Source organism: Mustela putorius, unplaced genomic scaffold (assembly GCF_011764305.1).
Source record: "Mustela putorius furo isolate JIRA1106 unplaced genomic scaffold, ASM1176430v1.1 tig00000129_pilon_pilon_pilon, whole genome shotgun sequence".
Classification (NCBI taxonomy): domain Eukaryota; kingdom Metazoa; phylum Chordata; class Mammalia; order Carnivora; family Mustelidae; genus Mustela; species Mustela putorius.
Window position 1 is genome coordinate 22,683,032 of NW_025421290.1, and position 12,185 is coordinate 22,695,216.

The 12,185-nt window shown below is 53.0% G+C and overlaps 1 protein-coding gene across 3 annotated transcripts in view; it reads left to right on the top strand.

The window, feature by feature from the left end:
* SMOC1 (SPARC related modular calcium binding 1) overlaps nucleotides 1-2,457 on the top strand; it is a 148,332-nt gene extending 145,875 nt beyond the window's left edge. For 2 of the 3 annotated variants that reach the window (XM_013055565.2, XM_045071027.1), the window contains one exon: nucleotides 339-2,457. In XM_013055565.2, the coding sequence (XP_012911019.2) occupies nucleotides 339-355 (17 nt within the window). In that variant the 3' untranslated portion in view covers nucleotides 356-2,457. The remainder of the gene's footprint in view (nucleotides 1-338) is intronic. The other variant, XM_045071029.1, reaches the window with a different exon arrangement.
* The last annotated feature ends 9,728 nt before the right edge of the window (nucleotides 2,458-12,185 follow it).

Here is a 12,185-nt window from a genome sequence, read left to right on the forward strand (position 1 = left end):
GTTCTACAAGGATCTGTCATCCCCGAGTATAAAGCCACGCCTGCCTCTCCCAGGTTGAACAGCTAGTGTCTCCGAGTCAGATGGCCCATAGGGGGCTGCATTCCCCCAGCCGTGCTTCCTGGGCAAGGCATCATTCTCTGGAATGCCAAACTTGCTTCAGGGGTCACAGTGGTGCTCCATGGGGGCAAAGGATGGGTTGGTAAAACAGGGGCTTACCTGTAAGTCTGGGCTCCCTGCGTGCTGCCCAGCCCGTCTCTAACAGGCTGCTCTTGTGAGGAAATGAATGTGTGCGGTTGGCCCGCCTCTGACCTCTTGCTTCTCTTTTTCCCCTTTCCCAGTAGGACGCCTGGTCTAAGGAGCAGAAAACCAAAGGGCAGGTGGAGAGACCAGGGAGGCAGGACGGACCACCCTGCACCCAACCTTCCCCAGCTCCCCTGGCCCGGCCGCATCCCGTGTGACATAAGTGGTGCCCACCGTGTTTGCACTTTCAATAACTCTGATTTGCGTGTTTTCTTTTGGGTTTCATTTTTAAACACCAGTATCTCATACCAGTGGGAAAAGGAAAGGGAAAAAGGACTGTTTATTCTCTCTCTTATTGTAAGTTTTTGGATTTGCTACTGACAACTTTGAGGGGTTTTGTTGTGGGGAGGGTGGGCAGGAGGGTGTTTGTTGCTGGGACTGAGAAGAAAGAGATTTATATACTGTACATAAATATATATGTAAATTGTATAGTTCTTTTGTACAGGCGTTGGCATTGCTGTTTGTTTATTCCCCTCCCTCTTCCTGCTCTCCTTGTGGGGGCTGTGGACACATGGCCCCGATTTCTAGACCCCAGGACTGTAACCGCAGCCCACCTGGATTCCATTTGGAGGCTAAGCCCTGTGTGCATCAAGACGGGAGCCCTATGATGATATTGTAGACTCTGTTGGTTCTTTTTGGGGGGGAGAAGGGTCCTGCCCTTGCCTTAGCTGTCAGATCTGGCAGGTCACTGGGCACTTGGCCTTCTCAAGGGAGGTTGGGTTGGGGGACAGATGGAGATGCCCCCTGGAGGGAGGGCAGTAGCCAGCCCAGGCAACCGTTCTCACATGCCCACATGGTCCTACTCTCCGGACCCTCAGGCGGCCCAGAACAGAATCCATCCATGGGTATGCCAGGGTCCTCGTGACCCACTGAGCAAATGATCCCCAGACGATTTGCATGAGGTCCTTTGAAACATTTTTGCCCATGTTTAGCGTCTACTCTGTAAAGCACGGGAAGGGAGGCAAAGAAGAAAAAGAGAGAGTGGGGCCTTCTATTTGGTAGATGTTTGATGTTTAAGCCATGGAGGAAAGAAGACAGAGGCCAGCACTGATGAGTGCGCTGCCAGCCCCCTGCAAACGCACAAGCAAGGCTTCCCAAGACCGGCCCTCTCAGCAGTGGGGTCAGACGGGGTCTTCATCTCCACCCCGTATCTCCCCTGCCATTCTGTCTTCAGTGGTGATGACAAGCCTGAGGGAGGAGCTCAACTGGTCATCTTGTTGGTGACTCCGTGGTTTATTTGTTTTTTAACCCAATACTGAAGAGTGTTCCTTCTTCCTCAAATGCTCCTAAGGGCTTCTAGGCTCAAGGCCAATTCCAGAGCAAAACTGATCCTGGGCCTTCAACTTCTGCCCCCTCCTTGGAAGTGTAGGGCTAATAACCCAGCTAGGGGGGAAATCCAGGCCTCACCTTCCACAGACATGTTTCTGGGATTCCATGGCAGCCCGCCCAGCCTTCCTCTGCCCGGTGGCCGTGCCCATTCAGACAGCCATTAGACAGCAACAAGTGACACCGAGTGTCTCTTCCCATGAGCAGCCGTGGCAGCATCAAAGGAGGACAGGTGGCCCAGGACCGGTGCCCCTATCAGACTGGTCCTGGAACTCTGGCCTCATCTTGTATCCCACCCAGCATTCCCATAAATGCACCCAACTCAGCAGACGGTGTATCCATTTCCGGTCTGGAAGGCATTGACACCAGAAGCACGAGCCCACGCAAGGCCCTCCTCAGGGAGCGCCCAGGGTGGAGTTGGGGGTCAGCACAGCCTTCTCAGGACATGCTCTGCTGGGGCTTCATGCTAGAGAAGGTTCTTGAGCAAGTCCGAGAGGTTGTCTCAGGGGTGACTGGAGGCCCCGCCCCAACATGGTAAGGAGGAAAGGGAGCACCCCCCAACCCCCGCCCCCAGCATTGGCCTGCACAGATGACACAGAGCGTCAGAGCAGGATGGACCTTCCAGGAGGCCCCAGCCCCTTTCCCGGGGCCTGGAGGAAGCATGAAAACACAGAGAGGGCGCCCCCCTGTGGAAATTCAGAACTCCTCCTCCCCAACCCTGGATCTTCTCTCTCACACGTGTGGGCTGTGTTGTGTGGCTTGCCTTTGTGAGGACAGAGGGAGGTATTTGTAGCTTGTTTTATAAAAAATAAAAATGAGTAAACCTTGGTAGCTCTTGCCTCTTTCTTTGGGTGGCTTCCCCGCATGGAAGGGTTTCTTTTTCTTGAAAGTTTGGTGGCTTTCCTCGGTGCTCTGATTCTAAGAAGTCCGAGTTGTCAGATGAGAAGGGAACCCTGAAGTGGCTGAGGGGTGTCGGCCTGCTTTGCTATGAGGACATTGATCCCTTTGGCCTTCACCTGCCATGTTTGTACATCTTTGTACAGCTGCCCACCCTTCCCAAAACCATCACCGGAAGGCCGTGCTGTGGGGGCAGGCCTCGGGGGTGGGGGGTGGGAGCCCGATCCATGGCTTCAGGCTGGCGGGGCTGGGGACATCAGCCATACCTCCGGTCTCAGGACCTCAGGTGGGAAGCAGCTGCAGACAGGGTGCAGATGCCCAAAGGGGTTCATGCCATCTCTGGGGTACCTACTCTGGTTGAGGCTGCTGGCCTGGTCTCCATTGCTGGGGGGGGGGGCTTCGACTGGCAGCCAAGGGGAGGCTCTAGATATTCTCCAGTATACTGGCACCTCTTCTTTTCCTCCCCTCACCACACAAAGGGGCAGGCTGTCCCTCGAAATGGCTTCTCCACCACCCTCTAAGAACCTTCTCCAGAATTTCCTCTGCCACACTCTGCCCTTCTGTTCTTTGCCAGCAAACAGAAAGAAGGTAATTCCTCTTGAAAACCCTCCCCTACCCCTTTATGCAGCTAAGTGCTTCTGGGAAAGAGGGTCACCCATGCTTGTCATCATGTGGGTTCAGCGCTGACACTGAGTCTCCGGGCTCACCGCCGGCTCCAGCGCGCTGTCTACGCGCCCTATCCTGTTTATCCCCACAGCCCAGTGAGATGCGTCTTTCTCTCCCTTTCACACGAATCGCACTCGGGAGTTCAGTGACTTGCTGGTGGCATCACCCGTAGCTTTCCTGCCCACTCCTGGCTGCCCTCCTCCAGGCGCTAGAACAGCAGCCTCTCCCCTCCCCGCCCCCAATCCTCTCCCCAGGGGGACCCCGGGGGACCACGTGGTTGCATTCAGCTCTGAGCGTGTTGTACTCTGAGGTGTTTAGAGTCTCAGTAAACGCCCCATGATTTGCTGAGGCCTCCCATAGGTTTCAGGGGTTTGGCGGAGAGAAAAAGGGGAGGCATCTGCCCATGTGGGACGTCAGTAGGAGACTTGGGGCAGACCAAGCCTCCGGCAGAGACGCCCAGCCTGGTGTGGGAGAGGACGAGTCTGAGCTCGCGTGTGAGTGCGGGGCCCACCTGCAGCCCCATTCAGCCTTTCTCTGCTTTCCCCAAGGACAGGAGGACCATTAGCAGTAGCAGTCAAGGAAAAGATAGACCCATCCTGTTTCCTCCTTCGCCAAGACGCTCCTGAGCCACACCTAGCCTCTGAGGGGAGAGAAAGCATGAGGACATCTTTAGTTAGGATGTGAGGAGAGGGGTGTCTCTGGGCCTGGGCTGCCGTCTGGGGAGGGACCTGTAGGCTGGCATACACCTCTGGTTCTCTAGGGGACTCAGGGAAGAGGGGAAGCGGGCAGCACCCATGCCTTGTAGGAAAAAAAACCCAGACAGAGCCCCGCTGGTCACCTGGCCGTTTGCTCCCAAGTTCCTGAATGACCCCCAAGGCCACAAGTGTGGTTGCAGACCTTCTCAGCAGGCCCATCTTCTGCTCTGTGGCACTGGCCTTCTGTTCCATTGTGCAGGTGGGGACTGGGGAAACCTGACCTTTTCCGTGCGGTGCCATGAACTCCAGCCCGCCTCCCTGCAGCCTGGACCACTACCCTCCTTTGCGTGACTTCCATGAATCCACACAGAGAACACTTTCGGCCTTAGCTGCATGCCTGCCCTCTGAATGGGGTGCAAAAGACGTGACACAGGTTTCTCCTGTTATTTCTTAGCAAATCTGGGTGAGCACTCTGGCCAGTTCCTTCTACTCTTCCACGTCATCCCCAGCCAGTACCTCCGCAGTGCCGCCTCAGTCCTTCCCCCACCTGCACCGCCCTTTCCCCTCCAACAAGGGACACGCTATGAAGGCCCCCTTGCGGGGAGCAGAGGTCTTCCTAGCCACAGCTTTGACATCGAGGAGAGACCACCATCAGCTGCAGTAACAGACACCCACAGCCCTCAAGGGCTTCAATCCCAAAGGTGTTCTCATTCCTGCAACTTATCCATGAGATGTCAGCAGGGGGCGCTCCTCCTTCTTGTCCTCACTCAGGGACCCAGGCTGAGGGAGGCTCCATGCTCCACCATGGTGGTGGCAGAAAAGGGGGAGGTGGGGGACACATGGTAAATTGTACGCTGGTTCCTAAAGCTTCCATCTGGAAGTGACATGTCACTCGGCCCACATTTCATTGACTAAAAGCAAGCCACATGGTTCCCACCTAACTCCAAGACAGCTGGTAAGTACCCAGAGTAGAATTAGAAATACTTAGTGAACTCCAGTGACTATCACAACATAGATTATCTCTGTGTTTTCTTCTCCATATGGAGAAGAATTTGCAATTTGCAATTGTCCCATGGCTTCCGGTAGACCACGTTTGTGATGCAACAGGAATATACCTTCCCTCCTGTGAGCACTCAACGCCCCCTCCCCCACCACCTGGAAGCTGCATCTCTGGTGACTGAGGCTCCCAGGTGCTTGAGAGCTCAGCGAGGGTAGACAGCCCCCCTGTGAAGAACCCAGGGGACAAAGGTAAAATGTGAGCTCTGGGCTCACTATTTTCTGCCCCTTCTTTCCACGGTGCCCTGGATCCCTTATGACAACTTCCTGGCCACTTCCCTTCTTTATAAGCTCGGTTCTGCCCATTACCAAACCTCAATCTCCAGCTCGATTTAGATCCTGCTCCCCCACCCCTCCCTGCTGCCCCAGCAACCCCTTGAGCGGGCATGTGACTGCTGGCTGGAGAGCAGGGTCCCAGCAGGCTCTGAGACCATGTCCCCTGGGCTTTCATGGGACTCAGCTCTTCCGAGGGATGGGTAGTGGAGGAGGGAGAGGAAACCGGTAAGAGCTCCTTAGCAGGAAACAGGTCTTCCTCTGTTCCCGGTGGAGGCCTCTCAGAGGTTACTGTGGGTAACCCCCCACCTCTGTGGGGCAGGTGCCCCAGTGCTGGCTCTTGGAGTGGGGCCCATGTCAGGTCCTAAAGTGGGGGCCTCCCCGATGCACAGGACCTTTCCATGGGACAGTCAGCCCTGGCTTGACCTCTTCCATACCGCCCTACCTCATGTCCGCTTCCTTCTCAGGAGCCTGCCTGCGGTTTTGAGGGTTCAGGCCTCGTTTGCCTCTGTGGTGCCCATTCACCCCTGGGGAACTCACATCTCATTTCCCTGGAGCAGGTTGACCCTCAGGGCCTCCTGTCTTGGCTCTGCCTCTCCCCGCCTCTCCCCTGCCTCACTGGGGAGATGCTGGTCAGCAAGCCTGCTACCTCACAGACTTCTGAAGGCCAAATGAGGTGTCCGGCCGGCAGCTGGCCTAGATCTCCAGGGGCAGTTCCCCAGGAGTCTCCCAGCTTCTCCAGCTGCGAGGAGGAGAGCAAGCAATGCAGGGACTCCCACTCCCCCTCTCTCGTCCCACACCCTTTGTGGACTGGAGGGGGAAGGGTGGCTGGTCGCAGGGTTGCTTCAAGTGTCACGCTGTCCTCGGGGAGGGCGCTGAGCTCCAGCTGTGGCTCTTCAGGACATGGGATACTTAGCATCTTTTTTTCTAAGTTATGCATCCTAATCACGAATTCTGGAAATAGAAATGCGTATCGCCCCTCCCACAAAATACTGTTAATGGTGGGTTTAGTGATAGATGCAAAGGGAAATTGATCCCAGGGAGAATTCCCCACTTGCTCCAAGCCCAGGACCAGGGCTCCGAGGTTCTCACCCTCTGAGAACCCTAATGGGCACGTGACCCCAGATGGGTCTGTCCTTGGGGCATCTGCCCCAGGGCAGGGTCGGCCCCCTGGACACCCACTTATCCTCACTCCTCACACGGCCCACTGTGCTGTATAAAAACATGGTCTAAATTCCTACCAGTAAGCCCCAGCAACACTGGCGCAGAGGAAGGAGGAGGATCTCTTCAAAGGGAGTCCTTTCAGAGGCGTGACCCAACACCACACGTGGAACCCCCCGTCTTTGAAGTGTTCCCATCCTCCCCACTGCCCAGCGTTAGCAGTTCTTTCCCACAGGCTACCTCCTCCCTGTTAAAGATGGGAACTCTGCTTTTGGAGATCCCGAGCGACGCTGGGCTAAGCTGAGCTGATTCCAGGATGCTGATCTGACCTCCCTGAACACAAGTCCCTTCAAAAACCCTTGACTGGGTGTGGAAGGGGCCTGGTGGGGACCAGGACGGTGCACAGCGGGAGAGCAGGGCAGGACCACGGGCTGGGGGCCGGAGGGCAGGAAAGCTTGGCGGCCTGATTCTCAGGGAGGGTGATCGGGCACAGGCAGGACATGGTGAGGAGGGCCCCAGGACAGCCCGGCTGAGGTGAGAGAGTGGGGATCTGTGTGGCCCTAGATGCCTGTGGTGTCGGTTCCCAGGTGTCTCGGGACGTGTCCTGGACTGAGAAATCAGCTTCTGTGGTTTAGCCACCGAGCCACCACCTTTGGCTTTGGGTTGCTCCCTTTGCCCACACGGACCTAGATTCTTTCTGACCAGACTGTGCTGTGCCGCGCCCAGGGAAGCGGTCCTTGCTTGCAAGGCTCCTGTGTTCCAGGGAAGGGAGAGACGCAGGTGGAGAAGAAGGGTTGTAGTCCCGAGGGAAGAGGGGCTAGTCCCGACCCGGAGACGTGGCAAATACACCTTCAAGCAAGTGGGGCGGGTGTGGGAAGGCCCCTTGGACGGGCTCCACATGGTGGGGACCATTAGCAGGAAAGAAAGAAGAAAATGAAGTGCGGAGATGTGCATGCGGAGGGGGAGGTAAGATGCAGACCGAGGAAGAGGTAGAGGTACATACGTACATACGCAGGAGAGGGAGGAGAAAGGCAAGAAGTGATCAGAAGCATGTCGGAGAGAAGCTGATGGGCTCGCCCCAGGGGAAAAGCACGGGGGGGGGCGGTGGGGGTGGAGGAAGAGGGGTGGGAGGAAGGGGGCACCTCAAACTGGAAAAACAAACTAGAGCTAGGCTAACGGGCTTCTGCACTAGGCTGTTGGTGGTTGAGGTTTTCACAGTTGTGACTAGAAGGTTTTGCAGGGTGGCGTGTGGGCTCTTTCCCGCCCGGAATAGATGTTCAGGGGACTTGTGATTGCACTCGGCATCTGCTACTGAGATTGTTCCTGTCTCAGACCCCAGCCTGAGTGTCTGCGGAGTCTGGGCTCCTGGCCGCTTCCCCTTGGGTGCCCACCAGCCCGACAACTCGGCATGCCTAGAACTGGACCCATTAGCCCCGCCCGCCTTTCCCTGTCCCTCCTGGCAGTCACATGTCCTGTGAGTCCCCCTTCTAATTCTCTGCACCCTCCTTTCCACCCGCATGGCCGCCAGTCCATCTGCCTCCTGCTAGTCCACAGCTTGAACGGCGCAGCTCTCCACTCGCCACCTCTACCACCCACCGTGTGGACAGCTAAGACGGACTCAAGGGAAAGGCAAACCGGATCATGGTACTCTTGTCCTTAGAGTCCCTCTGTGGGAGAGCATGGAATCGCGTCCCCCGACATTCACGTATGGAAGCCCTAAGTTCCACTCTGACTGTGTTTGGAGATGGTCCCAGAAAGGAGGTAATTAACGGTAAATGAGGTCATAGAGGTGGGGCCCGGATCCAACAGGACTGATGTCCTTAGAAGAAAGAGAGGAGGTGGTGCGCCTGGGTGGCTCCGTGGGTTGTGTCTGCATTTGGCTCAGGTCCTGATCTCAGGGTCCTGGGATGGAGCCCTGTGTTGGGCTCCCTGCTCAGTGGGGAGTCTGTCTCTCCTTCTCCTGCGCCCCCTGCTTGTGTTCTCTCTTTTTCTCTGTAAATAAATAAAATCTTTAAAAAAGAAGAAGAGGAGGAAGAGACACCTGAGAATGTGTCTGCGCAGAGAAAAGGCCACTTAGACACAATGAAGAAGTGGCCATTTGAAAACCAGGAAGAGAGGCCAAACCAGAAACCAACCCTGATGGCACCTTGACCGTGAATGTCTAGCTTATAGAACTGGGAGAAAAAAAACTTCTGTTGTTTAACCCACTCGCCTGTGGTATTTTTTTTACGGCGGCAGACTAGAGCAGAGTAACACAGTAGCTTCTGGGGTAAATCCAGTTGCCTCGGTTAAGCCCGAGAAACTAAACTTCTTGGTCTGGCCATGATCTTCTGTCCTTCCTCCCACACACACTTTCCTGCAAAAATAGACAACTCCATTGTTGTGATATTGCCATGCTGCCCTGGTGTGCATCTGGTTAACCCTGCTTGCTGCCCTGGTGTGCGTCTGGTTAACCCTGCTTGCTGCCCTGGTGGGCGTCTGGTTAACCCTGCTTGCTGCCCTGGTGGGCGTCTGGTTAACCCTGCTTGCTGCCCTGGTGGGCGTCTGGTTAACCCTGCTTGCTGCCCTGGTGGGCGTCTGGTTAACCCTGCTATTTCCACATCCCACAAACTCCACAAGTTGCGTAAATGGCCACGCTCTGTTCCACCTGCTACTTAAGGCCTTCAAATTTATGTCTTCTCCTGGAACAATAGCATTGTTAGTAACAACATAAATAATCACAGAATAATGCATAAATTACAGCAGTTATGTATTTTAACCCCACCCCCGCTAAACTCTAAAATAGAGAACAGTATCTTCAGTGTGTAACTGAGTGAAAAATACAACACTTGATCTCCTTGGGTGACATAGTCAGGGTCAATCTGCTAGTCAAATGAGAGCAGGACTTGAACCCAGTTCTTCACAAATGTACCACTCCCTGCTCTCAATTGCTTCTCCCTATAGCATTGCTAAACTGCCTGAAATGGGTGCCCTCATCTGTCTTTATTGATGCCTCATCCTTCAAAACGTGGTTCACCCCATCTGATTCTCAACGCTTCCTCCTGAATGCTCCCCAACCCCCCATTCTTACCTCAGCCACCTCCCTGAGCTTTCAGAGGGGAGTTGGTTAAAACTGGAGTCTCTATTTTAAGGTCTTTTCTTAATTTATCATGGCGGGGGAGGGGGCATTAGCTAAAATCTCTGACTTGCTGAAAAGATTTTCTTTCTGTTCGATTTTTTTTTCCCCCAAAAAAGAACTAAGATTCAAACAAAAATATCCCCACAATAACAATAATTATTCTTCTTGCTCATGTTGGAAACTCTACCCAAGCATTGCTTCTATATGGAAAAAATCCCCACCTTCTTTGTTCATTTCGCGCTGCTTCCTACATCCCTCCAAGCACATATCCTTGCCTGGGTGTGATCATTCATGTCTCTTCCTTCTGCTAGACGGGAACCACCACCTTAAGGCTTAGAATAACTTGCAAACCTGAGTGAAGGCAGTTACAGTAAAGCATTTAAAGGGTGTATGAGAGGGGCCCCTGGGTGGCTCTCTCGTTTAGCCTCTGTCTTCGAGTCCTGGTCCTGGGGTCCTGTCGGGTCATGGTCCTGGGGTGCTGTGATCGAGCCTTGCACTGGGGCTCCCTGCTCAGCAGGAGGTCCGCTTCTCCCTCTCCCACTCCCCCTGCTTGCGTTCCCTCTCTCGCTGTTTATCTCTCTGTCAAATAAATAAATAAATAAATAAAATCTTGAAGAAAAAAAAAAAAGGGCGTATGAGAGATACTGAGATGTTTCCATGGGAAGAATTATGCAATCAGCACATTTGAAGGTAGAATTGGAGACACAAATAGAAAGACACTGAGGCTGTGTTTACAGAGTTGTATAGCTATCTGCATATTTGAGCATGTAATGAGATGTATATGATGAAAGAATCGGGAAGAGGAACAGTAGAGCATAATGGTTTGCAACATTGGACTTCACCTTTGAACAGGAGTCACATACACTTGGAGGGCTTGTTAACCACGGTTTGCTGGGACCTATCCCCAGTGGTCGGGAGTCAGGGTGGAACCTGAGAATTTAAATTTATAATAAATTCCCAGGTAATGCTGTTGTTGCTGGAGCTATCCTTTGAGAATCACTGGTTTCGAGCTTGGTTTCCAGTATCATCTGATTCCAGTATACGTTCTGATGCTGCTAAAAAGTACTTGGATGACTGGGCAAATCGCTTGTCTGCTCTCAGTTCCTTCGTCTGTAAAATGGGGCTAAAAATCCGTTCTCACAGGGTGGCCCTGGTGGTTCAGTGAGCTCATGAGGGTAAAGTACAGGGCACAGTGCCTGGTACAAACACTTCTGCATGGAAAAGTATTCTTTTCTTCCACATTCTCTGTGAGCCCTCCCCCTCCCCCTCTTCCTCTGCATCATCAGTGAACTTTGATGCTAGGAGGAGCCTGGAAAATCACCTGCTCTAATGTTTATGCATGAAAAATGTAAGACCAATTATGTGAAGGGGCCTTCTCCAGAGCAGACACTTAGCTTATGGAAGAGCTGGAATTAGAATCCACTTTTTTGTGGCCCTTAATTTAATATTCTTATAGCACTTAATATGGTAATCTATAGAGGAGTATGATGTACATTAATGGGGAAGTCCATTATCCACGTAAAAAGGAGTGTGTCTACTGCGATGTTGAGTACTACATAATGTCCGTATCTAAAATGTAAGATGTTTAGGGAGTTAATGAGATATATTTGCTGAGGCAGGGGAATAAAGCAGAGGTACCATGAAGAGATGTGTATTCTGTTGCAAAAAGGTGTGGTGAGGAGCTGTATTGTAGGGAGTTAACTCTTTGAGGAGAGGCTAAGAGTGAAGGGACAACAATGTCAGTAGCAAAGCCATGTGGAATACAAGGCAAGGAGGGGCAGTGGAGAGAGCTTCAAGTATGGGAGTCCCCAGTTGGCTTTGCTAGGAACTGGCTGTGTGTCCTTGAGCAGTTAGCATCACCTCTCTGGGCTTCATCAGTGTCTTCACCTGTGAATGCTTACTCTCTGTCAGGTACTTTGCTAGGTTCGTTCTCGCATAAAATCATTGCAACAGCTCTATATGGTGTGCCAGAAATCACCTGCCTGACTCTCTAGTGGTACTCTTTCCCCTTCTCCACCCACTGTGTGCTCTACCATGGGAGGCAGCTTGTATGAACTGCATCTTTGGAGCTCCTCTCTCCTCTGGATAACCAGGAGTCCAGCAGGAAACAGGGATGGGGAGTTGGGAAGGAAGAAGGACAAAACACGTATTCTCCTGGTTCTTCCTGTGAGGTTGACTTGGGCTGGTTCTGTTTTTCCACTTAAACTGCTCCCCCCGTAAGGAGGCTTATCTGCGTGACTCTCCTTCTCATTCCAAAAACCTCTTCCTTCCTGAAACGTGTGCCAACAGGTGGTAACAGCTCCAGTCCTGCTGGTCCTGGATTTCCAACACTGTCCACAACTTTGGACTATCGTAATTTCAATGTTCTGTTTGCTTCTATGGGGATTCTAGCTGATACAGAAGGGATGGTGGAAGTGACCCCAGGAGACAAACTCGTACAGTGGGACTCTGGGTTTGGATTGGTCATGTGGTCAGGGATAGCTTCCTCGATGAGGGCAAAGGGGACAATGATAGCTTATGGTAGATGGTGGCATCATATTAATCCAAATTATCACTGAAGTTAGCATGATAAAAGGTGGAGGGAAAGGTACTGGGAGAGCAAGTGGTTCTAGCACCTAGGCACCAGGACTATAACAATGATTATAAAAACTGTGGCTTCACCTGAGTCTCCTATGACCTTAGACATAGGAGAA